This window comes from Mauremys mutica, chromosome 8, assembly GCF_020497125.1.
Source record: "Mauremys mutica isolate MM-2020 ecotype Southern chromosome 8, ASM2049712v1, whole genome shotgun sequence".
NCBI lineage: Eukaryota > Metazoa > Chordata > Testudines > Geoemydidae > Mauremys > Mauremys mutica.
The window spans coordinates 60,841,333-60,864,182 of NC_059079.1; the positions used below are offsets into that span (position 1 = coordinate 60,841,333).

At 46.9% G+C, this 22,850-nt stretch overlaps 2 protein-coding genes and 1 long non-coding RNA gene across 6 annotated transcripts in view; 2 read left to right on the top strand and 1 right to left on the bottom strand.

Moving 5' to 3' along the window:
* Positions 1 to 5,964, bottom strand: part of TNN (tenascin N) — a 54,687-nt gene extending 48,723 nt beyond the window's left edge. For 2 of the 4 annotated variants that reach the window (XM_045026500.1, XM_045026497.1), the window contains exons 1-4: positions 5,895 to 5,964; positions 3,681 to 3,789; positions 1,689 to 1,747; positions 1,515 to 1,589 (exon numbers count right to left, since the gene is read on the bottom strand). The gene's annotated coding sequence lies outside the window, so the exon portion shown is untranslated. Of the gene's footprint in view, positions 1 to 1,514; positions 1,590 to 1,688; positions 1,908 to 3,680; positions 3,790 to 5,894 lie in introns of all 4 variants that reach the window. The other 2 variants (XM_045026498.1, XM_045026499.1) reach the window with 2 other exon arrangements.
* Positions 5,965 to 8,299: 2,335 nt separating this feature from the next.
* Positions 8,300 to 13,349, top strand: LOC123375536. Its single transcript, XR_006581501.1, has 3 exons — positions 8,300 to 8,315; positions 10,177 to 10,219; positions 12,871 to 13,349. It is a non-coding gene; the product is annotated as an uncharacterized LOC123375536 (long non-coding RNA).
* A 1,369-nt stretch (positions 13,350 to 14,718) lies between these two features.
* MRPS14 (mitochondrial ribosomal protein S14) lies at positions 14,719 to 22,698 on the top strand. Its single transcript, XM_045026506.1, has 3 exons — positions 14,719 to 14,832; positions 17,127 to 17,285; positions 21,423 to 22,698. Exons 1-3 carry the CDS (start codon positions 14,770 to 14,772, stop codon positions 21,603 to 21,605), a joined length of 405 nt encoding a protein of 134 aa, XP_044882441.1. The 5' UTR covers positions 14,719 to 14,769; the 3' UTR covers positions 21,606 to 22,698.
* Positions 22,699 to 22,850: the final 152 nt, after the last annotated feature.

The following is a 22,850-nucleotide window of genomic DNA, read 5'->3' on the forward strand; positions in this document are numbered from 1 at the left end:
TGCTTCCTATTATACATTTACTCATTTTATCCAGTCTAGTGGGGCACTCAACTTGTTTCTTCAATCCACATGGCTACTTATTTTAGAGTTTCCATAAACTTAATTTAATGTAAATGACTGAATTTCTCATCTTGACTTTCTGCACTGAGGCTGTGCTGCTATTTCCAACACCATTTCCTGTAGAGAGATGCTCCTAACAATTTTATTTTCCTGTGTGGGATGATGTTTTGAATATGAGTTGTGTGTGCGTGCGCGTTTAAGTTTAGTTCTGATCTTAGTGAAACAAAAAACACATCTTGGGCTCCAAAAGGAGTGGGTTATTGTAGCTACAATATGAGCTGACCACATTCTGCTTTGAATACAACTGAATCCAACTTGGTTACACTGTTTCTTTGAGTGAGTCTATTGCCTTTTTCAAGGACATCACTCACCAATTGACTCTTTACCTAAGTCTACAAAAGTTTGGGATGATTTCAGTTATTAGAAAACAGAATGGAAACCAGTCAGGTAAATCTTTGGGCTTATTTATCTTTCTTTTTCTTCTCATGTGTTTTCTCTTCTACAAAGTCTACATTTTTATATGTATCTGGCTTCCTAACTAGTGTGAATGAAAGATTTATTTCTGAAGCCCCTCGACTGCTTTGAAAATCTCTGCATCTTTGCTTTTTTTAAAATTTATTTTCCAACTGAGTTGTTTAATATAATAAGGTTTTTGTAGCAAGGGTGTAACACTAGCTACGAGGCTTCTTTTTATTATCTATATTAGTTACCAATCAGATATTTACATTATTCATTCAGTGTGTGGGTGGCGTTTTTACCTGTGATTAATTGTTATTTTATTAAAGTAAGCCTCTCTCTTTAAGAGAAGAGAATTTTTTAAAATGCTGTATAATTAGCAATTTTTGTAATTATTATAATTGATCACTTTGGTCTATTTTCTTTAATTTTGTTTTGCTAGTGAATGTCATCTTTTTTACATAAACAGTATAATAAATAAAATACTTATTATGGAAAATAAATAAATAGTCTATTTAATTTGACCTGATGATAAAGAGCTTCAAATAATTTGGCCCTATGGAGTCTGTGAAATGACATGTGCACTGTAAGGCATGAAAGAGACTGTTGAGCAGGTAGATAATTTATATATCAAGCATTTTGTTATTAGTTTGTGTTGCAGTCATAATTTGTAAATATGGATAAACAACCTTAGTATGATCCCATGACAAGAGGAAAAGTCTTTTAAAACCAATAAAGATCATAGAAATTAGTGTCTGAAATAGAAAGTGTAAAGAACACAACAGATCCTGAAATAACCAGTCTAGGAGTGAAATCCTGACTCCACTGAAGTCAATGGCAACTCCCATCGACTTCAATGGAGACAGCATTTCACTCTAGATATTTGTTTCTTTGAAGGAAAATACTCTGAGCAAGTTTAAACCTTTTAACTTGGAACATATATTATATACTAACTAGAACACCATTTTCTGTGAAATATGTATTCTAATAACACTTACCTGCCACACAGGTGTGTTGTGAGGCTTATTTCATTAGTGTTTGTAAAGTGCTTTGAGGTCTTTAGGTGAAAGGTGCTATAAAAGGGGAAAGAATGATTATTCATGCTTCATCGAAGTCTAAGAGTATTCCCGTTTCTTGTCCTAAAGGAAACTGTAGAAAAATGTTCCCCTTACCTCTGGGATATTCTTCAGCTGTCTGATAAGCAGGAGGGTCCTTCTGTTTTGGCTGCCACCTGCAATGGGAAACTTTGGCTGCCACCTGCAATGGGGACTGGTTAGCAACTGCTCTTCTCTGCTCAGTTTCTGATGCCTCTTTTCCCCTCTGGAAGTTTAAATCTCCTTCAGACTAGATGAAAGGAGCCAATAGAGACACTTGGGTGTTTCCCTTTTGAGCTTTTCATAAGAAATAAAGAAGGTTTGAGAGATGGTGAAAAATTCTTCACTGTGTCTCACTCTCTCATTCTATCAGACCCTATCCCTTTATGTTTAGATTTTGACTAAAAACCAGCAGATGTTTATATTTTTGCAAAAACAGGAGCAGAGATCTCAGAATTGTTGTGAAGTCCCATATATGGAGAAGCACTTTTAAAGCATTATTTTGCTGAGGCCTGGGTGTATTCAACACAGAAAAAGGAAAAGTATAGTACACTTCAAAATCAGTTAAGATTAAATCACAACATTGGGGCTCGAAAGCTTGTCTCTTTCACAAACAGAAGCTGATCCAATAAAGATATTACCTCATTCACTTTACCTATCACATCGTTTGCAAAACTCAAGTACTTAAAAGAAAGCAAATTAAAAGTTAAGAATACCACTTCTTTTTAATCACCCACATAATAAAATTATATACCTACAACAAAGCAAATCCTAAATTAGAGTAAATTGGCAAAGTAAATTGGCCATAGAACCTGAGCCATTATTCTTATGAAGTACTAGAGCTGACTGAATATAAACACCCATTTTCATGAACATTTTCAGAATGTTGAAGCTCTTTTCATTTCAGAAGATTTGAATGGACCTTTTAAAAACAGATTTTAATAAATGATAAAAAAAATTCCCAAAAACCTGATTTTTGGTATACTAAATATTTCTATTCCCATTTCAATGTTTTCTACAATTTCTAATGTATCAAGAACAGACACATTTTTCACAGGAAACATCAACAATGTTGCCATTTTTTTGCAAAAATTTAATACCTTTTTAACAAAAATCTAACTTTGTATCAACATAATTACTAAAAATGTTATTGAAATGGTTCTCAAATTAAGCCTGAAGCCCACACAGATTTTGTCAGGGGCATAACCCAGCCTCCAAGACTTTGCCATTTTCTTGGGTGGAGTTTGGCAACTGTTAGGCACTAGGGAAAACCCACAAACTAATGACAAGCTTGATAATGGCAGAGGCCTTTTGAATGTATGATACTACACCACTGAAGGAGTGGGGGTTCGTAATGGGGAGCAAGGGAAAGAGGGCTCTAACACAAGCATGACAGATTTCTGCTGTGTACATGTGGAGCCATTTTGGGGGGCCAGGGAAAGTTATACCACTTTCCTTCCAGTATTCCAGATTGAACCCTATTGTAACCAGAGGCTGCCTTGGGTACTTTTATTTTTGAGGCTTGGAACTCCGGATTTACTACTTGCCTTCTTTATTCATTATCACTTGATCTTTTGCCTACAGGGAACTGATTCAGAGGAGGCAGCAGGGTCCAATGATCTAAGCATAGGACTCCGAGCCAGGAGCAGCTGCATTCTAGCCCCTTTTTGATTCTGACATACTGCGTGGCCTTGTGCAAGTCAATTAATCTTTCTCAATATCAGTTTCCCAGTTCATGACATGGTGACAATGGCCCAGATCCTCCACTATTGTGCAGTACTTTATGCCTCCCCACTAGGGGAGCGAGGCCCAGCACAGCTGGCCATTGTCAATTCTCTACTAGCCTAGTTTGTATGCCACCATCTTTTTCTATTGCTGGCACAGGGGGCATAGTGAGGAGAAAGGAGCCATGCCCAGGTTATCTCTGGGCCCTGCTGATTCCCATCTACCACACAGGCTTCTTAGAACCAATGGCAGCTGGAGCAATTTAGAGTGCAGGCTGTCCCTAACTTACAGTAGGGGACCATCCTGGCTCAGAATGGGCTCACGATCTGACCCAATCACACTTACCTGCCTCATGGAGATGTTGAGGATTCCAGCGCTCTGCAATGCAAGGCACTATGCAAATACTAAGTATCATAGACATGTATCGATCACTTCTTCTCTCATCTGCTGGGATCTGATATAAAGTATGATGCACTTTATTACACTGAGCATATTTTTCCAAACACTCCCTATGACTGCAAGTCAAGGTATCACATCTGAGCTGTTGGCGTAAATAACTCTCACCAACAATGGACTGCTAGAAGGGGGGGAAAAACGTTCTGGAAACTTTGTCAGCTAAGGCGAACTGAATTCAAAATCATATTTTAAAGAGATTCTGGACATTGTCTGAAACCACTTGAACATAACAGTTTATGCTAAAGGACATTCTGAAGATCCATATTAAATAAACTATTGGCTCTCCTGGTTTAAGGGACTCCGATATGCCATATTTGTATTTGCTTTTTCCAAATGGTTGCTGCAACAGGAGAGCAGAAAGGACTCCAAGAGAATTTCAGGAAAAGGCAAAACTGTGCTTTTTGATAAGCACGGTGGATCTCAACTTGATCTGAGAACTCCAGCGGGCTATGCCCACATAGGCAGAGAACATCACAATCACAATCCATCAGACTGCTTCGAGAGCAGTATTTACCCCATGATATTATGCTCTATATCCATGACAAACTGTATTATTCTCAAACTATTGGAGAAAATAAAACAATAATGTTCAGGGGCAGAGTCTCTCCTGTGCTGAGATTTGCCCAGGGCAGAGGAAGAGGAGTGTGACTATCAGAGATCCAGCTACAGTTCTCAGGTTTCAGAGTAGCAGCCATGTTAGTCTGTATCCACAAGGAGTACTTGTGGCACCTTAGAGACTAACAAATTTATTTGAGCATAAGCTTTCTTGGGCTACAGCCCACTTCATTGGATGCATAGACCGGAACATACAGCAAGAAGATATTTATACATTCAGAGAACATGAAAAGGTGGAAGTAGCCATACCAACTGTAAGAGGCTACAGTTCCCTGATTCTTTCCCCTGAGCGGCTCCAGCTCTAGCATGGGGGCTTTTGTAACTTACACTAGCTGGCAATCAGGGCCGGCTTTAGGAAGTGTGGGGCCCAATTCGAACAGTTTCGACAGGGCCCTGGCAGAGATGACTTAAAAAAAAAACACACGTAAAAAAACACGTGGGGCTTGTACTCACCGGGCGGTGCTCCGAGTCTTCGGCGGCACTTCAGCAGCGGGTCCTTCACTCGCTCCAGGTCTTCGGCGGCACTGAAGGACCTGCCGCCAAAGAGCCAGAGAAAGCAAAGGACCCGCCGCCGAAGACCCGGAGTGAGCTAAGGACCCACCGCCGAAGTGCCGCTGAAGATCCGGAGCGCCGCCAGGTGAGTAAAAATTAAAAAGGCGCCTCTAGCCAGGGAAGGGATTCTCACTGGGCGCAGGGCCCTCTTAGGCACGGGGCCCGATTCGGGGGAATTGGTGGAATAGGCCTAAAGCCGGCCCTGCTGGCAATGGTCTCTAAGGAACCATGCCCAGCTAAGAACTGCTGGAGCACAGCAGTATGGCTCCAGACATGCCCCCTCCTGCCCTGGCTTGGCCCCATTGCATCTTGTGAGCGGTATAAAGGGGCTAGATTGGGGAGGAGAATTTGGATCTGAGGTTTGTGAGCAGATAACTTGCTTTTTAATAAGAAATATTTTAAAATCACTAATTTAGTAAAGTCAGAGGGCAATATACAGTACTTGGGAATTATGGAACCTTCCCCACACTGTTATAGCCAATACGTCAGGAATGCATATAGGATAGCAAATATCCTGCAGATTCCTACATGCCCTGCCAGTTGTGCAATCATCATTCTGTTAGTTCAGCAGCGTTCACAGCATGTGTGCATTAGTCTGTACACATCTGCACAGTACTTGTATTAAGTGAATTGACAAATACTATTTCTTTTGTTGTTTACAGTGCAAATATTCGTAATAAAAATAAATATAAAGTGAACACTGTACACTTTGTATTCTGTGTTGTAATTGAAATCAATATATTTGAAAATGTAGGAAACATCCCAAAATATTTAAATAAATGGTATTCTATGATTGTTTAAAAGTGTGATTAATCACAATTCATTTTTTTAAATTGCTTGACAGCCCTACTTTATACCTTTAATCTGGCATCAGTCTCCTTATATATCCCCTTCCCCAGGATCATACTCATCATACACAGCACCTCCCACACTCACCTCTGTCTATTTTCCATCTGAACTCACTAGCTCCCCGTGCAGCTTCTCAAGGATAAAAGCAGGTCAAATGCTACAAAAAACAATGCACAATTACTGATTTTTTTTTAAACAAAATCTCTTTGGCTATGTCTGTGTCCCTTTTTGCATTTGCATTTCATAAATATTCTAGCAAATGAGCTCACTGGCCAGCAGGTTTTCAGAAACAGAGAATTCAAGCAAATACTCGAGAATATCTATGAAAAGCAAATTTTTCATTCTTCCTGCAAGCACCAGAAACTTGATTTTAAACATTCCATTCAGCCAGTCAGGGACCAGAAACACACCACGTAACTTAGGTGCTCAGATGCACATAGCTTGAGTTTTTAGTATCAGAAACTCACAACAAACTGCTAATAAATGAGTTACAGACCAAGAGCCTGGCTATCCTGTATTTTCAGAGCTTTGTGCTCCTCAGGTACTGGGGGATTCCCTCAGTGCAGGGGAATCTTCATTTGATGTAAGAACAGCTGTAGTGTCTCCTATACCAAACCTCGATTACCCTCTTAGGTCAGCTTTCTCACTGCTTTACTCTGCAAGCAGTGCAAAGGGGCCAGCGCCTGGGCCAGGATTTAGCCCAGAGCCTTACATCTCTGGGTTGCTGGTCCTAAGCCATCTCAGGTGAGTAGTGACTGAAAATTGCTACCATATTATGGCACTTTGGTAGCCTATGTGATGCGAGTTAGTGGTCTCAGTCCAGTGCCTAGAGGACAGATGTCCACATGAGAGAAACCATCTACCACAAGTAGCACTGAGGTTGGCAGGGAGACCAAGGATATAATAGGCTCTGGAGACTGAACTATCCTCTCAACTATAAAATCAGTCCCTTTGGGACATGGACACGGTTGATGTTCTCTGGCAGTAGTCAGGGTTCGTTATGTTACTGATTCTACTGTGCATAAAGAGACTTCAATCCCCAGGACTCAAACTGCAAGAAACTGTACTTCCATTGTAACACATTAGAACCCCTCTGCCTCTGCTCAGACTGTCACATGGACAAAAGGCAGCACATCAGGCCTGTGAAAGGAGATAATTTCAAAGGCAAGACTTTTTGGATGCTCCAGCCAGTAGATATGAATTATTAATTTCATCAAGAGGTTGAGTTTAAAGTGAAGAACTCGACATAAGTTCCACCTGAAGTCACAACTTTGTTTACTGCAGCAAAAAGTTATTTTAATGCACCTTGACTGAGATTCCACACAGTGCAAAAGGCAGTTATTCTTTATCGTATAGGCAGAAACACACCGCACATGCAGAATTTCCCAGTCATTTTTCATTGGTGAGAGGGTCATGATTGTTCTTTTGCCTGTAAACCACATGTACTTAATCAAAATTTGTGGGCTGAGGTGGTGTGAAATCTTGCCACTGTAAATTAGCTACTAAAAACCAAGAATAAGACCTATGAATAGCCAGGCAGATGAAGAGGCAGCTTGAGAGATGGGAGAGAGATGAGAAAAACAGACTGATAGATAAACCAAATGTGTAGTAATTATGGACTTGCAGCACAGACATAGTTAAATGGAAAGTGACCACATTGTGTGGTGTATTGCTTAATCACATTACATCATATTTTCCTGTTGGAACTCCATCCCCATCATTTGTACAAGCTCTCCCCTCCCAACATCAGATCCTTGTGGTCTGTACAAAGGCTTAGCCTGAGGTTTTGCAAAGGCTACCAGTTTAACCTAATGAGGGAGGTATTTATTCAGACCGACATCAGCATGAGGATGAAGTTCCTACACAGTGTAACCATCGAAAATGATTTGGGTCCCCCTCCCCCCAACACTTTAAAGTGGAGTTTCACTATTAAAGGAAAGGCATACTAGGGCAAAAGCTCCACCCCCTTTACTCCAAGAGTGGTGGCAAGAGTTCTCATCAGTCCTGCAGTGATAGGGGGTTGCCAGCAGCCTCAGTAATGATGGACTCTGAAAGTAGTATCTTCACTCACATTGGGAAGTAGCTATAGCGAGTCTTGTAGTGAAACATGCTGTGCTGGCAAACCACACACGTGTTTATTACATTTACTCCTGGCTTAAGGTAAAGCAATGCTCAGGTTATTGATTAAGCACAGACTAGGCAATAGCGCACGTAGCCCCTCCAATAGCTCACGTAGTCCCTTCACCAATTATGATATATTGCACAAAGGGAGATGGCTATGGGTGAACCAATCAATATGTTACAAGTAACTATGATCTCATGCTCTTTGTTCTAATTACTAATAAAAACCCAGCTCAAGAGAGCTCGGGACGCCTGCTTGACAAACCTCTTGACTCCGCGTCTCCTTGATCCCAACATCTGGTGACCCCGACGTGATTCACCGGATCCCGAGGACCCCTGCTCATCCGACTGGAATAGTCTAGGTGCACCCGCTGGAAACAGCCACTCGTGAGTATGGGGAGCGATTTATCAGTGCCACAAAAGGCTCATGCTAAGGAATTATTTAAGCTCATTGAGGGGAGCGGTTGCCCAGCGGTTACGCTGCGGCATGTAGAGGATTTTGTTAAGGAAATAGAATGCCAATGCCCCTGGTATCCCGAAGAGGGGTCCCTGCAGCAAGCAGATTGGCAAAAGATAGGAACACAGCTCTTTGAGACACCGAGAGCAGCAGTACAGCACCTGCTCATGTGGCAGCGCTGTACTGAGGCAGTGGGAAAACTGGGGCCACAGGCGTCTCTCACTGCCGCCCCGCTTCTCGCGCTGACGACACCGCCTCCGTACCCGCGGGTGCTACCACCAGCACCTGCGGTGTCGGATACGGGGCAGCGGCCCTCGGATCCCTCCGTTAATAAAGGAACTGATCAGCCTTGTTTCCGGGGGAATCGTGGGGGCTGCGTCCGGGCGGCGGTTGCATTGGCGCGTGAGACGGGGGAATTGAGTTTGGAGGAAGAACATCAGTGGGAGGGAGAGTTGCCCATGTTAATGCCTATAGCGGCAGGAGTCGATGCACAGGGCAATGCCGCCAGAGAGTGGACGGCGCTACCGTATACAGTACTGAGGGAGGTGAGAAAAGCTATCACAGAGACAGGCATCAGGTCTAATTTCGTGGCAGGCATCTTAGAAGGAATTGGAAATGGCTACATTATGGCTCCACAAGATTGGAAAGACTTATTTCGTATGGTGCTGACCCCCGCCCAGTATATGGTGTGGGACAGTGAGTTTAGGTTAGCTGCTGTGGGATACTCAACCCCAGCTGCCATGCCTGACCAGATTTATGGAGCAGGCCAATTTAGCACTATAGAGGGACAGTTGGAGTTAGACCCAGATACATATATTCGTACTAAACTTAGTGTTATGAGAGCTTTCAGAAGGGTTCCCGTAAGTGGGAAACCGACTAGGTCTTTCACAGCCACCCGGCAGCAGCCTGCAGAGCCGTATCCGCAGTTCATAGATAGGCTCAAGGAAGCAGTACAGCGGCAGGTTGATAACGAGGAGGCACAGACAGAGCTTTTACGGCGACTGGCCTATGAGCAAGCTAATGCTGATTGCAAGAAGGTACTGCAATCTATAATACATCGCCCCTCGTACACTTTAGCGGACATGATTCAGGCTTGCGCGGATGTCGGTAGTCAAACCCATGCTATGGCTCTTTTGGCGGGGGCTATAAGACAAGGTAATAAACCCACAGGAAATTGTTTTAATTGCAAAAAACCGGGTCACTTTAAAAGCCAGTGTAGGGCACCCGGAGGGGGAGCACATAAAGGAAGACCCCAGGAAGGGGGTAGGCCCTCCAAAAAATGTCCTAAATGCAACAAGGGGTATCATTGGGCAAATCAATGTCGATCAGGACTGGGGCAGGGAAACCAGTGATCGGGCCCTCCCCGGGCCCCGGAAAAACAATGGGGGCGGAAGAATTGACTAGACCGCAACCGGCAACGACCGGCAGTGCTGGGATAGACTTGTATAATCAAGAAGAAAAATCCTCATTCTTACCGGGGGAAGTTCTTTTAATGCCTACTCAACTAAAAGGGCCCCTTCCTGAAGGGATGGTGGGCATTATACTCCCTCGGTCATCAGCAAGTAAACAAGGAATTATGGTAGTTCCAGGAGTGATTGATGCTGATTATCAGGGAAAAATATATGTTCAGTATTGGAGTCACCTGCCTTTTACTTTAAGACGAGGGGACTCCTGGGCACAAATGATACTGTTGCCATATGAGCTCCCTGGAGAAAATCACAGGTAACACGTACAGGAGGCTTTGGATCCACCCGTACTGAAGGCGACAGCGACTCTTCCTTTCACCCACAGGTGGCGGCGTTGGTACACCGAATATCCCTGCACAAACCTCAACGTAAGTATAACCTCCAAGGTAAGTGGCTGACCGGTTTGTTGGACACAGGGGCGGATGTTTCTGTCATAGCTGAAAAGGATTGGGAACCTAAATGGCCCTCTGAGATAGCCCCTGCAGTATTTGGGGTAGGAGGAAGCCAAGCATCTAAAAAGAGCTCTCAATGGTTACCAGTAAAATCCCAGGAACAAGGTCCCATAATAGCATATATTCAACCCTGCATATTGCCTTTACAGTTTAACATTTGGGGAAGAGATTTGTTAGAACAGATAGGGGCAAAACTGGTTTTGGAAGATGAGTAAGCCTCAGGCTCTTCCGTTACAGTGGAAAACTGATAAACCAGTCTGGGTAGAACAATGGCCATTACCTAAAGAAAAATTAGAAGCTTTGCAGCAATTAGTTGAGCAACAATTGAAAGATGAACACATTGAGCATACTACAAGCCCGTACAATACTCCTGTTTTTGTAATTAAGAAAAAATCAGGAAAATGGAGGCTCCTTCACGATTTGCGGGAAATTAATAAAATATTAGAACCAATGGGCCCCCTGCAGTGTGGCCTCCCCAATCCAAATTTAATCCCTTATGACTACCAGGTGGCAATAATTGATTTAAAGGATTGTTTCTTTACAATACCGTTACAGGAAAAGGATAGAAAGTATTTTGCATTCACAGTGCCAGTCCTGAACAACGCCCAACCCACAACACGTTATCATTGGAAAGTGTTACCTCAGGGCATGTTAAATAGCCCTACCATGTGTCAGTATTTTGTAAACACTGCTCTTCAACCTTTCAGAAATAAGTTCAAAAAGCTACTTGTATACCATTATATGGATGATATCTTAATAGCCGGTAGGCCCCTACCCACCACATGGAAAAGTGAGTTAACGGCTATCTTAAGTCAATCGGGTCTGGTAGTAGCCCCGGAAAAAATACAGGAAGCCGAACCTTTTCAATATTTAGGTCATAAAATGCTTGCAGCATACTCCATGCCCATACTTCCAAAACTTACCTTGCCAAAAAAGTTAACATATGTAGTACTACAGCAAATTCTGGGATCCATAAATTGGATAAGACCGTATTACAAGATTCCCACTTCTATGCTAACTCCACTGTTTAATGCCCTAAAATTAGGAAGGCAACCGGGAGACATAATATCACTAACAAACGAACAACGGGAGGTAGTGCATAAGGTCAACGAAGCCATGGCAGAAAGGTGGGTAGATAGAGCAGTACCTGACGTGCCCCCGTCCTTAATCATTCTTGGGGACACTAAGCAATTCATGGGGGCATTACTTCAACATACAAGTGAGAGAGAATTTATCCTCGAGTGGATGTATTTACCACACACACACAAAAACACACTCGTCCCATTGTCTGGAATGTTTGCTCAATTAATCACTAAAGGACGCAATCGAGCACTAAACTTGTTTGCCATGGATTTAGTAAACATTATTATCCCCATCCCCATCGCCACCTGGGAAGTTGCATGTATGCACTCGGAGGAGGTGCAAATAGCCCTAGCCAATTATGTTGGGTCCGTAACTTACCATACTCCCAAGGATCCTCGTCTCCAAGTTGCTCAGCATATTCCGCTGAAAGTATTTTACTTGGTATCTCCCGTTCCCATAACAGAAGCTCTTACCATTTTCACCGATGGTGGCCCCTCCAGAGGGGTGGTTGCTTGGAAGAAAAATGACCAGTGGAAATCCCAGTTTACCTTACCGCAACGCTCTCCTCAGCGTGCGGAGCTGGCTGCGTTAATTCTTGCCTTTAACACATTTTCTGATCAACCAGTTAACCTCATAACAGACAGTTTGTATGCTGCCAATGTTGTTAGTAATATTGCTTCTAGTTGTGTTACTGCATCTTTGGATAATAATTTGCTTGGTTTATTTCTTTCCCTACAACTGATCTTACGTCACCGACGACATCTATTTTTTATCGCACATGTTAGAAGTCATCAGCCTTTCCCCGGAGAAATCTCGCAAGGCAATGCCTATGCTGATAACGCCTTAAAGGCTTTCCCCTGCTCTCCTATGGAAAGTCACTCCTTACATCACCAAAATGCTAGGGCATTGGCCAAGCAATTTTCCATACCACTATCTGATGCACAAGCGATTATTCAGCAGTGCCCTGAGTGTACTGGAAACCTCGCAGGACCCGCTATCGGGGTAAATCCTCGGGGGCTAGGTGCAAACCAATTGTGGCAAATGGACGTCACTCGGTTCCCACCATTAGCTCCCTGGTCCTATTTGCATGTAGTCATAGACACTTATTCTGGCTATATATGGGCAACGCCACAAAAGGGGAAAAAGCCAAACACGTCTGTAATCACCTCATTCGTTCCTTTGCAGTGATGGGAAAGCCATCAGCTTTAAAAACTGACAACGGCCCAGCCTATTGCTCTTCAGCGATGGCAGCGTTCTGCACGCGATGGGGAATCACGCATACCTTTGGCATCCCATACAATTCCCAAGGACAAGCCATTGTAGAACGAGCTAATCGCACATTAAAAACTGCCCTCCTGCGGCAAAAACAGAAAGGGGGAATTGTCCCCCGGCAGCCTGACAGAAAAGGAAGAATGGCTGGCTCAAGTACTGTTTACACTCAATCATTTAAATCTATTACCTTTCAATTCTCAATTTTTCACCAGGGCACAACGGCATTATCAGACGACCGAAGTTCTTCCTGCTCCAAAGGTAACCTATCGTCAGCTACCTGGCCCGGAGTGGAGCGGACCTGTGCCACTAATCACCTGGGGGCGCGGTTACGCAGCTGTATCAACACCAAGCGGCCCGCTCTGGGTACCTGCACGATACGTTCGACCATACAAGGATGGCTGCCAGACCTATCCTGGCTAAAGCAAATGTTTGCATATGTTGTTATTATTATAGCTGCAGGATTAATAGTTTGTTGCTGCATATTACAGTGTATTCCTTCACTTATTAGCCTATTTGTCCACGGCTGCCCTTGGCAACGACTTAATACAAAACAGAGCATTCATTATGCCTGCAAATTGCTTAAAAACAAAAAGGGGGAGATGTAGTGAAACATGCTGTGCTGGCAAACCACACACGTGTTTATTACATTTACTCCTGGCTTAAGGTAAAGCAATGCTCAGGTTATTGATTAAGCACAGACTAGGCAATAGCGCACGTAGCCCCTCCAATAGCTCACGTAGTCCCTTCACCAATTATGATATATTGCACAAAGGGAGATGGCTATGGGTGAACCAATCAATATGTTACAAGTAACTATGATCTCATGCTCTTTGTTCTAATTACTAATAAAAACCCAGCTCAAGAGAGCTCGGGACGCCTGCTTGACAAACCTCTTGACTCCGCGTCTCCTTGATCCCAACAGAGTCTAACCCAGCTGTTCTTTGCTCCTTGTGTATAGAAGCAGCTGCAACAAGATCAGGAACTAGGGATTCCTCTTCCTTGCCCAGCACAGTGCCAACTTTCCTCCACTTTGGCCTTGTCTATATTGGGAATTTGCCCCAATTCCAGATGCACACCCTTGTGTGCATCTTTATGTTCTCTACAAAGAGCCAAGGAACATCAGCCGATCCGTGTCAAAAGCTTGTGTATGGCATACATGGTGGCAATACTGATGCCCATGGGTGTGGGGGAAGTCTCAGCACATTGAGGAGGTAAAGCAGGAGTGACCCCATAATGACGCAGTGGAGGTCTGAGCAGAGAATGGGGGAGCCTTGCATGCTATATAGCTAGCTAGATTAGCAAGAGGAGCCCAGCTGCTCACATAGGTCTAATGGTTAATTTGTCACAGACACCTCTGGGCTTCATCTCTTTAGTTGAGCCCATTGTGTGGGGCATCACCGACGGGTCAGGGCCTGTTTCCCCCTTTGTTCATAACAGCACTGAGCACGCTGGCAGAGACTGACAAACTCAAAGGGTGCCACTCGGGGCTGTGAACTCCAGGCTTCATGGGGAGTCAGGACAGGATCGCCCACTCCTGGCCAGGAGCTTTCACCTCCTGTGGATTTCATGCTGTCACACAGGTCAGCAGCTTCATCCTGTGGGCCTGAAATAGGAGCAGTGCCAGGGGTTGGGCTGCAGAAGGGAAATGAACAATGTGTCCTATCATCCAAACCCATGGCTCTGCCTGGTTCCACCAAACCTCTCCCTCCCCTCAAAAATCCCCTTAAATCCCCTTCCCCCAAGCCCATCCTCCCTCCAAACCCCCCCTTCCCTCATCCCTAAACCTCCCTTCCTCCACCAACCCTCCCAAAACCTTTCCTTCCCCAACCACCCCTCCCCCAAATCCCCCCTTCCTCCCCCAACAACCCATCCCCCCAAACTCTCCTTTGTCCCCCAAAGCCTTTCCTCCCCAAACTCCTCTGCCCCCCAACCACCCCTCCCCCTCCTACAGACCCCAGCCCCTCTGCTCCCCCAACCACCCCTCCCCCTCCTGCAAACCCCAGCCCCTCTGCCCCCCCCAACCACCCCTCCCCCTCCTGCAAACCCCAGCCCACCCCTCACTCTCCCCATGCCCTGCCCAGCCCCCCGCCCCGGCGCGTGGCTGTAAGCGCATGCGCCAGGCGGCGAAGATGACGGCCTCCATGCTGGGCTGGGCGCTGCGGGCCGCTCGGCAGGTCAGGCCCGTCGGGCGGCAGCGCCCGGCTCGGGGACTCCGCGGGGCTCGCGCTGGGGCTGGTAACTTCCCCGGGCCGGGCCCCGGTCACTGTCCCGCCACCGACTGGCCGCTGAGCCCAACCTCTGTGCCTGCCCCGGCTCCGATCCGTGCCCCTCGGTGCCCCCTGCCCGTCCGCATTGGCCCCCTCGGTCCGTACCCAGCGCCCCCGCTCCCTGCCCTCGGGAACCCCCCCCAGCGCCCCCCGCTCCCTGCCCTCGGGACCCCCCCCCCGCAGCGCCCCCGCTCCCTGCCCTCGGGACCCCCCAGCGCCCCCCGCTCCCTGCCCTCGGGACCCCCCGCAGCGCCCCCCGCCCTGGGGACCCCCCGCAGCGCCCCCCGCTCCCTGCCCTCGGGATCCCCCCCCAGCGCCCCCCGCTCCCTGCCCTCGGGACCCCCCCCCAGCGCCCCCCGCTCCCTGCCCTCGGGACCCCCCCCAGCGCCCCCCGCTCCCTGCCCTCGGGACCCCCCAGCGCCCCCGCTCCCTGCCCTCGGGACCCCCCCCAGCGCCCCCCGCCCTCGGGACCACCCGCAGCGCCCCCCGCTCCCTGCCCTCGGGACCCCCCCCCAGCGCCCCCCGCTCCCTGCCCTCGGGACCCCCCCCCCCCAGCGCCCCCCGCTCCCTGCCCTCGGGACCCCCCAGCGCCCCCCGCTCCCTGCCCTCGGGACCCCCCAGCGCCCCCCCTCCCTGCCCTCGGGATCCCCCCCCCCGCAGCGCCCCCGCTCCCTGCCCTCGGGTTCCCCCCCCCCCCGCAGCGCCCCCGCTCCCTGCCCCTCGGGATCCCCCCCCCCGCAGCGCCCCCGCTCCCCGCCTTCGGGACCCCCCCCCCGCAGCGCTCCCCGCCTTTGGGATCCCCCCCCCGCAGCGCCCCCCGCTCCCTGCCCTCGGGACCCCCCCCCCGCAGCGCCCCCCGCTCCCTGCCCCTCGGGATCCCCCCCCCGCAGCGCCCCCGCTCCCTGCCCTCGGGATTCCCCCCCGCAGCGCCCCACGCTCCCTGCCCTCGGGATTCCCCCCCGCAGCGCCCCACGCTCCCTGCCCTCGGGATTCCCCCCCGCAGCGCCCCCCGCTCCCTGCCCCTCGGGATCCCCCCCCCGCAGCGCCCCCGCTCCCTGCCCTCGGGATCCCCCCCAGCGCCCCCCGCTCCCTGCTCTCGGGATTGCTCCCCAGGCAGCCTTTGTACCTTTGCCTGGTGCCCTCTCTTTGCGGCTCTGTCTGGTGGCCCATGTCCCTCCCCGGGGTTGGGCTGCAGCTACCAGTGCAGCGCACCGGGTTCGCTCACCCCTAGGTGAATTGTAGTATTCCCGTCTTTTCAGGTTGGTTAATTTAGGCGGGAAGGATTGGTGGCTTGTCTGGAGAAGCATTTTACAGAGTGTGCCACTTGGCTTTAGAGAGAGGCAGTGTTGTCTAGGACAGTGGCTCTCAGCATTTCCAGATTACTGCAGGTGAAGAACCAGCAGCAGGAGAAGAGATTCAGCTGCAGAAAAAAATCCAGTGATAAACTCTCTTCCCTTGATTTTTTTAGCAGCTAGAAATAGAAAAGGCCCTTTAGGATGTTTGATATGTATGTCGCACTCACACGATATATCCTCTATCAAGACTGTATAGGCCATTAAAACTAGATTTTGTTCTGCGGGTTCTTGGAGGTGCTAACAGCCCTTTTATTTATGATTATGATGATTTGTATTCCTGTAATGCCTACAGGCTTTAACCAAGATCAAAGTCCCCTTGTGTTACGTGCTAGTAGGGCATTTTATTAAGACTAGGGACTGTGTATTTAAATCTTGACAATCTTAAGACTCCATTGTATGCTGTGTAAGAAACACACCTGTGCTGGGATGTATAATCCTGCAGGCCTTATCTATGATACAGAATTTTGTGTCTGAACATAGCTGTCAACAACCATGTTAACACTTGAAACTACATACAGTTTGTCCTGGTCTACGCTGACTGTTAAACATGACAGATTGCCGTTGTCAACAATTGTGTCCTTAGAGATGATAGAATTTCATGACCGAGGCCAGGCCAACAAGAGAGCTAGCTGGTGTGATTAATCCTGTAGCTCAGCAAAATTCTCTGGATGGGTGAAGAGGGTGACTGTTGCCAGTATTGACCAGAAGAGTCAGAGAAGGCAGTGATTGAATCCAAATGAGGAAGAGTCTAGAAAGAGTAAATTGGAATAAGCAATATTTGGAGTTGGGTGAGTGATAAAATACTGGAAGCTGCAGATTTAACCTTTATATTTTCCCCTTTGTCAGATATTCCCCTTGCCCTGTAGAGGGCAAGTGCGGGGTTACTATGTGGACTGGAGGATGCTGCGTGATGTAAAGAGACGGAAGATGGCTTATGAATATGCAGATGAGAGGTTGCGGATCAATGCTCTCCGAAAAAACAACATCCTGCCTAAAGAACTGCAGGTAAAGTAAAGTCCATTTGTACTTTCCTGCAGGACCATAACTCTTTAGGTAGAAGGTATGTGCATCCACATTGCTGCTGCAGCAGCATTCTCTGAGCATCACAAGCTACTTTGTATGAATCTAACTGTGCAGCCAATGCCAGGCTTCAGATTCTGGGGGGTCAGTCTAGAATACCTGCATCCATTTTTTTTTCACAAGCTCACTTCACATCATGTAGCTATCTACTTAATATTGAAACTCAGCTCCAGAGCCTTGTCCCTTTTGGGTCATTCTCAAGAGAAATAAAATCTCTTGGGTGGAACTCCTTTGCCACTGCTAAAATCAGAAGTCAGAGGGTATTAGAACAGGAAGTGGTTATGTCCTGCAGGGGTACAGTGAACAGCTTAATTGTTCCTATGGATGTTCCTACAGTCTTGTTTTTCCTTCTGTAACTGTCACTAATGGATGAGTTTGAGGGCCATTTCCCCTTTAGGTATGGGAGGTTCACTATCTACCGTATATTCCGGCGTATAAGACGACTTTCTATATTAAAAAACAACCCCCCAAAATCGGAAGTCGTCTTATATGCCGGGTATAACAGCGGGTGGCTGGGCTTTAAAAGGCTCTGAGCTCCCCGCCGCAGCGGGCAGCCCGGAGCCTTCTGATTCCCAGCCGTGGCTGGGATTTAAAAGGCTCTGCGCTGCCCGCCGCGGCGGGCAGCCCGGAGCCTTCTGACTCCTGGTCGCAGCTGGGATTTAAAAGGCTCTGTGCTGCCCGCCGCGGCGGGCAGCCCGGAGCCTTCTGACTCGCGGCTGGGATTTAAAAGGCTCTGGGCTCCCCGCCGCAGCGGGCAGCCCGGAGCCTTCTGACTCCCGGCCGCGGCTGGGATTTAAAAGGCTCTGTGCTGCCCGCCGCGGCGGGCAGCCCGGAGCCTTCTGACTCGCGGCTGGGATTTAAAAGGCTCTGGGCTCCCCCCCTCGGAAGGGGGGGTCGTCTTATAGGGCGAGTATAGGCCAAAACCTATATTTTAACTGTAAAATTAGGGGGTCGTCTTATACGCCCTATACGCCGGAAAATACGGTAATTCAGTGGTGCGCATACTTTTCCAGTCATGCCCCCACTTACCATTAATGGAATCTGTCTCTGCCTCCCTCCTCCATTACTGCACAGCCAAGGCTGCCTCAGCTGCAGGCTGCTTCTACCTTGCAGACATGCTGCACCGCTAGGGCAGGGCCAATATCTGCCCCCGCCCCTCTTGGGTTTTCAGCCAGGAGGTGGAGCCAGCACTCTGTGCAGAGGATGCCAGGAGCAGAAATTGGCATGGCACACTGACCCACAGGCTAGGTGAGCCCACTGAGGTACTTGGGGGTGGAGGTGCTCCCTCCCTGCCCCCAAGGGGGCTGGCACAAGCTGTCTGGCATTGCCACTCAGTCCTGAACATTCCTCCATGCCCCCCTGAGGGGGGGTGCCCCACAATTTTGCTCACCAGAGGTTTAGTTCCTAAAGAAACCCTGTACATCCAGGCTGATTTCTGCTCCCCCACTACTTTAAAATCTTGGGGCATGAGCCTGTAAAGACTTACCCATATGCTTAATCTCAAATATTTAAGTAGTCCCATTGATTTCAACAATGTTGTGCACTGTTAAAATTAGACTTTTACAAGTCTTTCCAGGATCAGGACCTTTAGATATAATTTCTGGATTTGTATTGTCTAGTCACCACTAGACTCAGCCAACCCATCTGAAAACCCTAATATAGCCAGCAGGTGTCACCAGAGCTATAGAAATTGCTAGAGGTGGGATGGAAGGAGAAAGGTAAGTGCTGCTGATCTGACTCTTAAGTTAAAACATTCTGCTGGAAGTAGCTTTTTCCCCTAGCTGAGCCATCAGTTTCCTTATTTCCCAGTGCCAGTATTTACAACAGGAGATGCTAACTCAAACCAATGAGGGACTGAGAGAACAAGAAGCAAGACTTCCCCTCAGAACTCTGTCTTCAGCAGTTGTTTGTCTGGAATCTTTATTTATATTCTAAAATAAAGCTAGCAATCTTCTTTATAGACTTACCAGGAAATAATGCACCCAAGCTGCTGCTGTGAGGGGTGATCATGGGAATAAGTTAGGATTCTGCTCTGGCTGGTTTGTTAAAGGGGTGCAGAAAGGGTTGATTTGTAGTAGAGAACCTTCTGACTTCTCTGGATGAGTGAGTGCTCTAGTATTTTCTGGGTGATTACTCACATAACTAGCATATAAACTCATTTCCTCATAGAAATTATTCAGACCAAAGGAACAATTGATACCTCATGGGGAACATTCTCATTGTATCCTGTTTTCAGTCTCTCTACATTTTCTGTGGAGTTTCCTTTACCTACCCTTTTGAGTGAGATATAGCATGAATTGTACTCACTGCTATGAGCTGGCCTTTACATGCCATATTCACCTACCAACATTAAGGTAGCATCAGTCTGTGGTGGACATTTTGTATAAAAAACAAGGATTGCTGTTAGTTTATTTGCTCATGCTATTCCCCAGCTGGTGGTGGTCATCTTTCAGAGTCACAGCTAGCTACTGTAGTAGTGAATGTGACTTCAGGTGGGGAAATGAACTGTTCAGTATAAAATTCCCATGTCATTCTAGTGCCCCTGCTAGTCTTCAGAAGTAGGGAAGAAGAGCATGGAAAACAAGATCTATGCTGTTGCTTTCCACAACATGGTACTTGGGCTCTAACGAAACACTTAAGCAACAGACTCTAGATATGTGCCTTTCAGAAACTCTTTGAGTGGCATCAGAAAGGCACCAGTTAATTCTGAGCAACTCCACTGTACAAATCAGACTTGTCTATCTGTTCTAGCTGTGATGTGGAAAATAACTTCTTACAGCCTCCAAAAGCTGGTGCTACAAACTCCCTATTGAAAAATGGCAGTTTACATTTAATTTGCTAATTTAAAGGACACTATTTTTTATTTATTTTTTTGCTATCTATGACAAATTGTGGCTTGAAATTTATTTCCTTAAAGATTGGTTTCCCTAACTACCTACCTTCACTCCCCAATGTGGTTGCACTGGCTTGCTCTTTTAGGGTTGTTTGAAAGTATTAGGCTTTGTACATAAAGCCCTGAAGCATCTGGTTTGAAGATAAAACATAGAGTTACACTGACTCTGCAAAGGTAAGAAACAGAAGTATGTCATCTGTGCAGTTTCTTGACCTTTTGTCCCTTTGAGATCACATGGCCTTTTTAGCAGAAGGAAGTTTTGCAAGGGTACTGCAAGCCTCAGGGAAACAGTAATTGAATGCAACACCATTTACCTGATCCAGCATTAGACCCTGCCACTGCCTGGGTTTCCCAGTGTGACTATACCCAAATTCTTCTGAATCAAATACCTCTTCTTGGAGATTGGGATATAAAAACATTACAGTTCAAATGTCAACTTACTTCAAAACAAGCCTCTCCCTGACTATCAGTTTCACAGCCCTTTGCTGGGCTCAACAGTTCTTTGTCAAAACCCAACTCCTGCTGCTTTTTTCAAGCCTCTTTTTCTTACAGCTTCTTGCCCCTCCATGCAGGTTGCTTCAGCCAGGTCCTTCCTTCTGGCTGGAGTTGAGACATCTTCCCCAATCTCTTCTGACACTGGGTCCCCTTGCAAGAATTGTCCTGCTCATAGTAGGTCTCTCTCTCACCCACTGAGCAGACTCCTTTATCTGCCTGGAAGCCTCTCAGCTGGGGAGGTAGCTAACATGAAACAGGTGGGGCTGAGCCCAACTCCCTTAAAGGGCCAGTCCACCCTCTAACAGAGACACTATTGACAAGTTGTAATTGTCCAACTGGACTGTTCAGTGACTTGTGTGAAATGCATGAGGACACTTTTCGGTTCCTAATGGAGCAGGGTCCTCATCCAGCAAGTGGAGCCATTAAATCCCATGGGAAGTCTGAAGAGAGAGAACCTAGAAGAGCCTGGAGAGCAAACTGCCCTCTCATTAGTGGAGAGGTGATGGCTCCAGGGTAGGAAGGAGGCATATGCTGGTACTTGTGCTGTGGGTAAGAGAGCCTTCAGGCCTATCCATCACTACCCCCTTCACTAAACTGCCTTAGAAAACCTAACCCTGGGCAAAATACAGCATAGCAACTTCTGTGTGTGTAACTGCCCCTTCCTTTGGCTCCAGGAAATAGCTGATAAAGAGATTGCTGCCCTGCCACGTGACAGCTGCCCTGTGAGGATCCGGAATAGATGTGTCCTGACATCCCGTCCACGAGGCGTGAAGCGGCGCTGGAGGCTTAGTCGAATTGTTTTCCGCCACCTGGCTGACCACAATCAGATGTCTGGGATACAGAGAGCTATGTGGTAAATCACCACCAGGACTTGTTTGCTCAGTCAAAAAGAGGCAGACTGGGCCTAGTTCATGCTTTCCTGTAACTGAAAAAGCAAGACTGTCCTTTTTGTTTAAAGTCCTGCATAAATGTAACAGAAACAAGGGGAGGGGATAGAGAGGATGCAAACAGCAGTCATTGCAGTTCTGTCACTGGGATACCACTGTGAGGGGACTACTGCAAATCTGATGGCGAAGAGATATGGGTAGGGGCGAGTAGGAATGCACCAAGCCAGGCTGTGCTAAAGGCAGTTTCATTTTGCCATGAAGAGTTGCTACTCTTATAAAACCAAGCTGGGATTTGTAATTAAAAGGAACATCTAAATTAAAAACACATTACAGTACAGACTTGTTCAGTGATTCCTGTTCACTCTTTACATTCAGACTGCAATGACCTCTTTTGCGCAGTTATCTGGTCAAAAGTATCACTAAAAACAAGGAATCACACAATGTAGCAGGGAAGTATGCTGCTGTGAATATGAAGACAAGCTCCAACTACTGTGGCCAAATAGCTGAATGTATGCCCACCCTCAGTTTAGGTATTTAGACACTACACCTGTTCAGTTTATCTATATGTTATGGGCAGAGCACGCATAGCAGTGGACAAACATCCCATCCAGCTGCTACCCTTATATGTCCCAGGTTCAGCATGTCCCTAGCCTCACTTCCATGTTACAATTGTTCTGGTAGTAACCCACTTGATGAGCAAACCCCACAGGATTTTTGGGCGCTGCAGGGATCTTTAGCTTAGGTACGAGGAGTGTTGCTGCAGGGCAAATGAGGAAGCCAAAAAACATCTGCGGGGGAGGGGGGAAGAGAGAAGCAAACAGCATAACCATGAAAGTTATTTATTGCCAGGTAATAACCATAGGGGAGCCAAACAAATAAGAGTTATAATATTAAATCTAACTTAAATTTGATTATAAACGTCAGGTTTAGATAGGATATACCTAGAGAGAGAGATGGGTTCTCACCACTCTGTGAAGCTTGAATCGATTGGGGGTTCCAGGTGGTGGTGGTAGCTGAGTGTCCTGCTGGAGACAGGCAGAGCCCCCAGCACATGCAGTCAAGAGAAGATGAAGTCCCAATGGAACTGATGCTGATTTTGGATCCAGGCATCAGAACACTTAGCACAGGTAGGGGTTTTTGTAGGGAAACAACACACTAGATTTGTTTATGGGTGAACTGATGTCTCAAGGGAGTACACTAAAGTTTTGTTCAGGC

What these genes read in the sequence shown, in the direction of transcription:
- MRPS14 (XM_045026506.1), top strand. Translation starts at nt 14,770, where the DNA reads ATGCGCCAGGCGGCGAAGATGACGGCCTCCATGCTGGGCTGGGCGCTG. An exon ending in CGCTGCGGGCCGCTCGGCAG is followed by an intron (nt 14,833 to 17,126) that starts GTCAGGCCCGTC and finishes CCCCTTTGTCAG; the next exon opens with ATATTCCCCTTGCCCTGTAG. An exon ending in TCCTGCCTAAAGAACTGCAG is followed by an intron (nt 17,286 to 21,422) that starts GTAAAGTAAAGT and finishes CTTTGGCTCCAG; the next exon opens with GAAATAGCTGATAAAGAGAT.